The 11117-nt window shown below is 41.2% G+C and overlaps 1 protein-coding gene across 1 annotated transcript in view; it reads left to right on the forward strand.

The window, feature by feature from the left end:
• The window catches only part of LOC101590493 (dpy-19 like C-mannosyltransferase 1), a 104244-nt gene that overhangs the window by 19881 nt on the left and 73246 nt on the right, over nt 1–11117 (forward strand). Inside the window, exons 4-7 of the mRNA XM_023721293.1 lie at nt 758–845; nt 4936–5073; nt 7770–7890; nt 8542–8635. Coding sequence (XP_023577061.1) covers nt 758–845; nt 4936–5073; nt 7770–7890; nt 8542–8635 — 441 coding nt within the window. The remainder of the gene's footprint in view (nt 1–757; nt 846–4935; nt 5074–7769; nt 7891–8541; nt 8636–11117) is intronic.

Raw genomic sequence — 11117 nt, forward strand, 5'->3', positions numbered from 1 at the left:
ACATGTAGCACAATAGTCTGAAAAAGTAGTTTAGTTGCTACATCAGGGTTAGAATAATACAATTTTTAATGAAAGACAGATCTATTATTAAGAAAGCTATATTTCACACTACTTCAGTTAGCATTAATAGTGTTCATGCTGAGAGGAAGATTAATTCTTTTAATCTTCTGGAGAGGGAAAAGATACATGAATTGCATTAATCAGGTATTTCTGAAATGGTACCCCCATGACATTTACTGTTTAAACTATACTTTTATTGTATTTTACGTAAAATGTCATTGTTCAGATTTGTTTTAATTTTATTTTTAAAATGTTTTCATTTATGTGTTTGGTACAGGGTCTCACTACACAGCTCTCCCTCATAATGATCCTCCTGGCTCAGCCTCCCCGGTGCTGGGATTACAGGCGTGGGCTACCATGCCCAGGTTCTGTGGCCTGCAGTGCACACCCGGAGTGGGGCAGGCCCAACATGCTATACCTGGGATGGAACCTGGGCCCTGTGCTTGCCAGGCAGGATCTTAGACTGCCGAGCCATCTCCCTGGTCCCCTGTTTTAATTTTAAAATCTCATTTGAATATTTTCTCATGGAGAAAAATTTTAATAAAAATGTAACACCTAATGAATAGAAAACAAGTATACTTATCGTTGTACTGGTATTATTACAAAATCGTCTACAAATTGTTGCTTTTAGAGTTATTTTACAAATGGTACGTAGTATAAGTTTCAGTGGTGCTGCTTTGTTGTTTGTTTTTTCTAGGAGCCATATAACACGCCTCTTTGAAAATGACCGGCATTTTTCTCACCTCTCTACACTGGAAAGGGAGATGGCTTTTCGCACTGAAATGGTTAGTTACCATAACATTTTTTTGTTGCAGTACTTTAAGGAGTCTTGGAAATTTGAACTTTTTTCATGGAAAAGTTTAGAAGGCTGTTCCAAGATAGAAAGGATGGGTGACTTCCCCGTGCCCCCTTCCAGTTTAAGCAGTGGTCACCACACCTATCCATACCTCCACTCACCCATCTCTCTTAAGGGAACTCAAGATACTGTGTCATTTCACGTGCGCACACTCTCACCTATGTCTCGAAAGGCAAGACTTTCTTGTTTTTTGTTAGCCACAGTTCCACTGTCACATTGGAAAACAATGAACAGTTTCTCAGTATTACCAAATAGAAATTGGTGCTTAAATGAACTTAGGGGTATTTTTAAAAACATCATGCAATCCAATCATGTAGATCCAATCAGGATCTACATATGCCCTTAGTTGAGGTATTCTTCAGTCTGAGCTGTACATTTTTCTTCCCTTTTTCCATTTTTTGTTGTTGTTATTTTGTTTTTCTGTCATCTGTTCATTGAAGAGCCACAGACATCTATCTTATAAAATTGTCTACACTATTTCCTGCTATTTTTAAGAGACCTTTCCCCCTCTTTTTTTGGTACCAGGTATTGAACCTAGGACCTTGTACTTGTTAGGCAGGTGCTGCATCACTGAGCTACATCCCGAGATCCAGCCCAGCCCAGGCCTGGTGAGCATTCATAGGTTTAAAGTCAAAGGATGGAAAACAATACTACATACCCAAGCATCTCAGAAAAAAGCAGGGGTAGCAATTCTGTTTTCATACAGTCTCAACTTCAAACCAAGAATGATCAAACGAAGTAAAGAAGGCCGTTGATACTGGTTAGGGGACAAATTCAAGAGGAAGAGGTAATACTCATAAATATCAATATACCAAATGCAGGAGCACCCTACCATATAAGACAAATCTTAATGAACATGAAAAATCTAATAAGACTACAATCTTAACAGGAGACCTCAACACCACCTTACCTAAAAAAGATAGGTCAACTAGACAAAAAATTAGCAAAGAAATAGCAGAACTGAACCAGAGCTTGGAACAAATGGACTTGGTGGACATATACAGAGTGTTCCACCCAAACACAGCTGAATACACATTCTTTTCACCTGCACATGGGTCATTTTCTAAAATAGACCACATACTAGTCCATAGGTCATGCTTAAGTATAAGCAAGAAAGCAGAAATTATCCCATTCATATTATCTGCCCACAGTGCAATGAAACTGGAAATAAATGACAAAAGAAACCAGAAAGACCCCCCTAAATACATGGAAATTAAGCAACACCCTACTTAGCAACCAGTGGGTCACAGATGAAATTAAACTGAGCTACATCCCTGACTCTAATTCATGTTATTTATGGTGTTTTCCTATACCAATTTTCCTGGAAATTGATGAGTTAGAATCTTGAGAGCTGCCTTTTAAATTTTTTTCTAGTAGGAATACTTCCAGGTAGTACTGTTCACTTGTTTTGTTTGTTTGTCTGTATTTGTTTGTTTGATTGGTTAGTTGGTTTTGGTAGTTGAAACTGAACCCAGGACCTTCACCCTAAGTTGTATCCCAAGTCCATTTTTAGTGTTTTGGTTTCAGATGGGGGTCTTCCTAAGTCACTAAGTTGCTGGATCTGGATTTGAACTTGTAGTCTTTCTGCCTCAGCCTTCTCAGAGTGCGAGGATTAAGGGTGTGCACCACTCTGCCTAGCAGGTGCTGTGACATCATTCTGCCTCATGCCACAGCACACCAGGCTGCATTTTCTGTCTTTCTGAGATGCTGAGTTTGGGTCATGGGCTTAAGAAGTGCTGAGCCCTCCTCTGAGCCTGCTGGATGGTGGTATCTATTATTTTCCTGCCCTTTTGATTCTAGTTCTATAAGGAAGGACTTTCCCACAGTACTTGTTTTGTTTCTTTGTGAGGTATACTTTATAAGATAAAGACGGGAGCATACATCATTCATTTTACTTACCACTTTCTGAAAACATGAGTTGCTTTTCTAGCAACTTCTAGTTACCTAGGTGTTCTGTACCTCCAACTTCCAAGTCCTGCAGGCCCTTCCCTCTCTGGGCTCCCTGGTTCTCCAGATACCCACTGCTCTTACTGTGAAAGGGATTGAGAAGACTTGGTCCACAGATCACTGCCCTGGATCAGCCACTGCACTGAAGCCTTGTAGGGAGTGTAATTAGGAAACAGATTTTTAAAAAACATTTTAGTCAAGGAACCTCAGGGCTTCACTACACAGATAGGACTCATAGTGAGCCTCCTGTTTCAGCCTCCCAAGTGCTGGGATTACAGGCGTGTCTGACCATGCCCAGTCTCAATCTTGGTCTTAGCCCCACCCTTGGGACAAGGCCATACCTGCACAGCAGACCTGGGCAACAACTCCAGGCCCCTGCGTCTGGTCTGCCTAAACAGGTACTTTAATCCTCTGGGTTATTTGGCTAGCCCCCCAATTTGATAAAATTTTTTTTCTTTGTTTTATTTTGGCTTGATTTTTTTGGAAACAGGATCTTGCTGTGCAGTTCAGGCTGGTCTTGAACTCATGTGTAGCCCTGGCTGGCCTCCCACTCACAATAAACCACCTGCCTTCAGCCTCAGGTGGCAAGTGTGCACCATGATGCCCACCTTACTCTATTTTTACTTCGATAATTAATAATTTAAATATTTTGGATTATTATTAAGTATGACGTTTCTATGCTTACAAAATCAAACCTACAAAACAGAGTAAGTCTGGCAGTTTCCCAGGATTGCAATAAAGCACACCAAATTCAGAAGCCAAAAGCAGCAGAAATTCATTTTCTTTTGATTCCCAGGTCAGACTTAAAACTCAGCTTCTGGTGTGGCCATCCCGTCTGCAGGGTGGGCAGGGAGGACCCTTGCTTGCCTGCTTCTGCTGCCTGCCTCGCATCTGGGCTCCTGGGGCTGAGGTGGCCCGACCCCTGCCTGTCCTGTGAGGCCCCGCTCCTGTATGCCTGCTGTCTATGTCCAGATCTCTGTCTGCTTCCACAGAGCTGGTTATGCTGGGTGTGAAGTCCACCTTCATCCATTTTTGCCCCCTCTTAACTTCATTACATATCTGTGAGGACCCTGTTTCCAAATCAGGTTAAATTCACAGGTTCTCCTGGACCTGAAATTGTGGCGGCCAGGATTCAACTCAAAATGGAAGGAGCTACAATTTAACAGTAGTGCTAGAAGAGATGAAAGCCAAAGCGTCATAGTATCATAGTTGTTAATTTCCAGTAAATATCTGGGGAGACAATCATGTTTGTATTTGTAATTCTAAAATTCAGTTTAGAATTTGGCCCAGGCTGGCAGGGTGGTGGCAGGCCCCACTGGACAGAAGGCGGCACTTATAGCCGCATTTATCTTTCTGTCCTCACACTGCCTCTTCTACTTCTCCCTGTGTGGCTCCATCCTCCGTGGTCTTTGTCCGGTGTCACTTGGCCCCTGCTCCTTTAGGATGTCAGGATGACTAGCAGTCTCTCCTTCAGAACAGCACAATCCCAGCCGCAAGTCTCACAGGGTCCTCATGCTGAGCTAATGCAGGAAAAGGATCCACAATTAATTTTTGAAAGAAATTTATATGTAATACGTCAGTATGCAGCTTTCTGAAGAAATTTGCATCCTTGCATATAAATCTGGAGGAAAGATAATTGATGGCATTTTCTGCATTCAAATAAGTATTTAGGAGGGAGTTTTTTGAGACTGGAAAAATTTCTTGGTTCCTGGTAAATTTTAGTTCCATAATAAACCACACTACTCATAAGATAGGTTTTTCTAACATTTATATTACTAGGAAGTTGTAGAATTTTCTTAGATGAACTATACTGAATTTTATGTATATATGCATTCTAAATGTTGACACTGTATTTGAAGCTATTTTACATTTATTTCAATTAAGATAAGGCTATTCTAAAATATGTGTTTTTTTGCAACTTAATTCATCAATGATCAGAAACCTGTGAAATTAGTTGTAGCTATTATTTGCTTGAGTGCTTTTTTTTTTTTAAAGTGTATTTGAAATGTTTTTCAAGCTAAGTGGAGGTATAATTACCTTTTTATTATAACTGGAGCATATCTTTATTTCAGGGACTGTATTATTCTTACTTCAAGACCATTGTGGAAGCACCCTCATTCCTGCATGGTGTGTGGATGATTATGAATGATAACCTGACAGAATACCCCCTAGTCATTAACACACTGAAAAGGTTCAATCTGTACCCTGAGGTAAATGACTTTCTCCAACTGTGATTTTTTGCATTTTCAAAACTTTTTTTTTATATTAAAGGCTGATTTGAAATCTGAGATCTAATTCAGTGCCTTACGTTTCATTTCTTTTTAAAGAGAATATGAATCTTAAGAAGGGATGTGGACTACACATGGCCAGTAACTTTGTGGAGCCTTTAGCTGAACCCGTGGGAACCACTGCTAGCGTGGTCGCACTGCTTAGGAGCCCTGACAGTTGTCTGCCCTAGGGTGTCCTGTCGCTTCAGGGAGTGGCAGCGCCACCCGACCTCATACTCCTGCCTGGCTGCTGCTCCTCTTTCACTGAGTGGCCTTTTTGGCTGGGTGGGCAGGAGCTGTGGGAGGAGAGCTGTGATGCAAGCCACTTATTTTGGCCTCGCCTTCCCCTCTTCTGCTGGCGGCTCTCCCTCATCTCCCTCTTTTAGCACGCTGTGGTGGCAGACAGGGCAGGGACTCTGGTCTCCTTGTGCAGTTGGTCTCTGTGGGTATTCACCAAGCAAGAGGAGTTTGGCCACCACATAATGAGATGGGGGTTGCCACCAAGGTCAGGAGTCCTCACATATGTGTGCTTTTGAGCACTATGTATGGCCACAGAGAGTTTGATGTCGCTGGAGTGCCATCACAAGGTGTGCAATGTTTTTATGGTGCCTTTGGCATTTAAGACTATTTCTGACCTTCTTCCTGGGTCGTCTCTGCCCTCTGCCATGCATATGGTCTGCCCTTGCCTGTTTAGCCCAGCTTTTATGGAAATTCGGATTACTTCCAGTCTTTTAAATATTCTGAGCAAAGCTACAGTAAATATCCAAAGCTAAATCCTTACCTACATCCTTATTGTTCTAAATGAAACATTTGTTATGTGGAACTGTTTTGTTCAGGAGAATATATACTTCCATGGCTGGGACATGCTGCCAACATGCTTTCCATGTTGGTTATACTAATGGAAATCCCAGCAGTGTTTTTGAAAATGTTTCTGTGTATCCTTGTGAGTTGGATAAAGAAACTGTAATTAGTCAGTGTGTTTCATTTATTCATATATATGATATATTGTATATAAACACCCATTTTGGTGCTATGTAAATATAATGCATTTTTACTTTTAAAAGTAATTACTTGCTCATGTGCTTTGCATATATCTGTTGGAATTTTGTAAGTGCTCATTTATTATGTACAGCATGTTAATATTATGCTGTACTATTAAACATTTCCCTTAGTTTCTTGCTCACTGTTTACTTATGTATGCATATTTTTATACATATAGATATTATATCTGAGAATGTTTTAATTTGTATCTTTTATGCATGTATGTAAAACTTCTTCTTTTTTTTTTTTTTTTTTGGAATAACCAGGGATTGAACTCAGGCCCTTGCGCTTGCCAGGGAAGCACTTATTCCACTGAGCCATTTCCCTGGCCTTCATTTGTTATAATCTCAATTTATTTTTTATATTTGCTTTTAAAATTTATTTAGAATTTGCTTTTTTGTTTTTGTTTTTGTTTTTTTGGCGAAACCGGGGATTGACCTCAGGTCCTTGCACTTGCCAGGCAAATGCTTATTCTACTGAGCTATTTCCCCGGCCCCTAAGAATTTGTTTTAATCATACTGTGAGACAGGAATTTAAATTTGTGATTTTTAAAAGACTGATCTGTGTATGCCAACACTGTTCTGAGTGCTCAGTCCTTCCCCCGCACATCGGCGGTGGACTGTTATAAAAATCGCTGCACTGGAGCACTGCCAGGCACTCAGCAGCAACTTGGGCCAGGGTCTTGGAGGTGGGTGGGCTGTGGGATGCAGGTTTGCCTGCAGATGTGTTTGGGGAGGTGGTCTTGCGCTACAAATCCCAGGGTGGATGAGGCGAGTAGGATGCGCGGGAGGTTGGAGTCACAGCAGAGGGCCAGGCTCCCCTCCACCCTGTCGCTGTTACTCGGGGGCACTGTGGAGTTGTCCTGTCTGACAGCAAGGCCCACTATCCTGCGACTTTTGCTGCTCTTTTTGTGGGCTTGCTGGTCGCATGTTGAATGCTGCTAACCTTGGGTCAACAGTGTGACCTAGAGTGACTTCCTGTCCCTGCCCTGGAGCATGTTTGCACAGGGTCCGGCTACCCCACTTGGTTCCATAGGTGCCACCACAGGGCGGGGTCTACTGCTCACCATCAGCTGGAGGGTGATGGTCATTCTCTGAGTCCTCTGTCAGTATTACACGGCCTTAATTATATTATGCAATTCATTTTCATAGTTTTTAAGATATAGTTGTGTTAATCTCCATTGGTTTTTTTCCTGATAAATTTTAGACACTTGGTGTTTTGACTAAGCTAGCTTAATGCTTAGGGATTAATTTGAGTGTGAATTTATAGCTCGAAAAATTAGGTCTAGTGAAGTAGACACAGTGTCTCTCTGTTCATAGTTTCATTTATATCCCTACCAGTTTTTGAAAACATTCATCTTGCAAATTTTTTTTTCTTACAAATTTCTTATTGCATTTTATTCTTACGAATGAGTGACCAAACACTGACCAGTGAAGAATCTGTACTGCAGGGAGTCTCATTTATTTAAATATAAAAGGAGCCAAGCCAGGTGAGGAACACAAGAAAGGAAAACTTAAAGATTATGAAAATGTCTTAAAAATATTCTAGCAATAAAAACTCTTTAATGTCTTATGATGCCTCTGTTTTTTTAATAATAGGTAATCTTGGCCAACTGGTACAGGATTTATATCAAAACAATGGACGTAGTTGGTGTTCAGACCAAGATCTGTTGGACAGTTACCAGAGGGGAAGGGCTGAGTCCCATAGAAAGCTGTGAAGGTGCGTTGCTTTCCGTAACCCTACTGCCGTAGCTGTGCAGGACAACGAGCTTGCCCCAGACTGAGTGGGACAAGCAGTAAACATTTCATGGCATTTGTGTTCCACAAGTCTGAAGTTGCGCCCAGCTGAAGCAGGCTTCCCTTGTGCCCAGGGGTACTGTGAAGGCTGGGGAGGGGGGAGGACGCCCCCAAGGGCTCCCTGGATCCTGGTTAGCCTCCATCTGAGCTCTGTGGGCCCCACTCTGGGACAGATCCATAGAGCATTTCCGCTGCCTTGGGGTCACTTGTGGCAGGTCAGGCATCTCAGCTTGCAGCTTTTCCTGTGGCAGCTCTGGGCCCCAGGCTGTACACTGTGTGGCCTCAAACCCGAGTCTACTGAGGACTGGCATTGCGTCTGCAGCCCCGCCAGGCGCAGAGCTGGACACAGGCTCCAGGGTGCCCAGGAGGCGCACCGGTGGGCTCTGAGCCCACATGGAGCCAGCATACCTGCCCCTCTTCTCACCCTCATTCTGCACTCTGGCTGTTTTCGCACAGGAAGCGTGGCAGCCTTTAATTGCCCTGGCAACTGTTTTCATACTAAGTGCTATTTAATATAAATTGCCAGACATATAAAGTCGTTTATAGTTAGTACATGTTTTGTTTATTTTTCAAGGATTGGGGGATCCTGCTTGCTTTTACGTTGCTGTAATTTTTATTTTAAATGGACTGATGATGGCATTATTCTTCATATATGGTACCTATTTAAGGTAAGAGTACTTTAATATGTGTTTATGATATATGTTATACATAACTAGTTCAGAGTTAATTATTAACTTATCCTTCAATTTATAGCACTATTTCTCAGATAGCTCCTTGTAGTTTTAAAATTATTTTATATATTTGCCTAATTTCACCATTGGTATGGCTAACCACATTGAACATAGTTGTATTTTTTTATTTATTTTTATTAATTTTATTGAGAAAGAAATAGCAATGAAACAGTTGCAAAACAGTTTAGTAAGACAGTTAATAATTAATACATCACATATTGTTGTCTTGAACATAGATTTAGAGGGTTAAACCATGGTGAGGATCCTTGATAAAGTTTAAATACTCACAGATATTTGAATATACACAGTTTGCACTGTGTAATAAAATATAATGGGAAAGATCACTCATTTTCAAGCGATATGAATGGCGCTTGATCTTCTAGTGTTAAAATAGAAGTATTTTACATTCTGATAGGTAGCTAATATCTGACCTGATTCACTTCTCAGATGAAAAGTATTCTTAAGGCCAAAGGAGTTGCAAGTTTTTTTTATTATAATTTTATTTTGAAGAGTTAAAAACAAAGGCAAGAAAAACAAAAACAAACATAGAAACAGAGTAACTTACAACAATACATATGTTACAGATTTTCAAAACAAGAATAGCCGATTAACAATGATTGATATATTATCTTTTTTATCGTCAAATCTGTTACTCAGATTAACAGATACAGTTATCCAAGATGGGACATGTGATTGAATATTACTGCGTACTTTCAAGAAATCTTAAATTTTTGTTCTTGTCTTTTTCTTTTATTACCTTTTTCTAAAAATTTTATTTTAAAGAGAGTATAGTAATAATAGATATGAGGTTGCAAGATTTTAAGGTTTTTTTTTTTTTGTTCCTTTGTTTTTCTTTTGACACTTTGTCATAGGGTATACTGTTTGACCTGTTTGACCTTGAGATTCCCTTCAGATTTTTCTTGAGGCCTCCTGCCTCCTTCTGGTGCAGAAGTGTCAGCATGCATGTGTGCGACATCCAACTTGGGGTGATAGTTCTGCTGCTGCTACCCTTAACTTCTTTTCTTTGGAAGCACATTTCCTGTTTTGTCCTTCAAAGATCTATTGTTTCTAGCCCAGTGCAGAAGTGCTTCTTGATAAATACTTATCAAATGAGGAAGCTATTAGATCAACTTAAAATATATTTGCATATAGGTTTGAGATATTTTGATGTTAATTACTCCTGACTTAGGTCTCAGAAATTTCTTTTCATATTTCCTTGTGGAGTGTAAAATGAAAATGCTTAATTAGAGGAGGATGGGAAAGATTTTGTTTTTGGAATAAGACACATAGTAAGAGTTTACCCAAAAGAATGTGGCAGAGGGGCAAGGAGGCCAAGTGAGGACTGTGGGTCAGCGTGGCCCGGACACTGAGCCGCAGTGACGGATGTGGTGGATATGTTCATTTTGCTGGGTACTGCACATGTGTCTTTCACTTTTACTGCGTTTGGGAGGTCAGATTTCAAGTAAAAGAAATTAAAACATGAAACAGTGTAGCTGCTAAATTACTAGCCTATAGTTATGCCACTTTTTAATTGAAAGAAGAGTCTCTAAATGCTTGTTCAAATATACTCTCACATTGCCTCCTATGCTGCTTGTTATAAGCTTGACATGAAGGGCTGAAGATACAGTATCTGCTGAGGGCGAGTATTTGTTGTGGTTTGGTTAGGAGTTCTTGGTGTTTGGGGGCTTAACTGGGCTTTCTCAGTCTTTTGACCCACCTATCCCTGATAGATAGTTTTCTCCCTGTGCTGGGGCTGCATCTACACTTATTAAGTCAGTGTACAAAACACACTCTATATACTGTCCTTTTTCAGACCTTTTGGACTCAGTTGCATGGGCATGGGGCATAGGGCACACATGTATGGGTAGAAAATATGGACTCAGAAGAAAAGGATTAGTGTAGGAATTCCAGGAGGAGGCATTTGTTCTGTGTGGAGGAGCACTTGAGCTTGACCTTGGAGAATGGGAGGGGTTTACGTACGTGGGGATAACTTTCAGGGAAAGGCATCCTGGGGAGAGACAAGGTGGCAGTCTGAGATGAGGAGAGCGGGTAAGAAACTGCCAGGTGTGTCAGGGTGCATGTGTTTGGGGGCTGTTGTGAGTGATGACAGCTGGTACAGTGACTGGCCTAGAGGAGAAGCCAAGATGCCAGGCTGGTTAGATCTGATCCGGAGCCCGAGGAGGAAGTCAGACTTGACCAGTAGAAGCACAGGATTGAGGCTGGGCTGTGATCTCAGAGGACCCTCACCTGCCCGAAATCTGGATGGTGAGTACCCAAGCACAGCATTTGATATTCTGCAGGATTTATTTATTTATTTTAAAAAATTTCTATTTATTTATGTGTGTGTGTGTGTGTGTGTGTGTGTGTGTGTGTGTGTGGCCAGCTCAGCCCACCAGGGGGCGGGGCGGGCTGGCATGTG

This window comes from Octodon degus, unplaced genomic scaffold (assembly GCF_000260255.1).
Source record: "Octodon degus isolate 3935 unplaced genomic scaffold, OctDeg1.0 scaffold00081, whole genome shotgun sequence".
NCBI lineage: Eukaryota > Metazoa > Chordata > Mammalia > Rodentia > Octodontidae > Octodon > Octodon degus.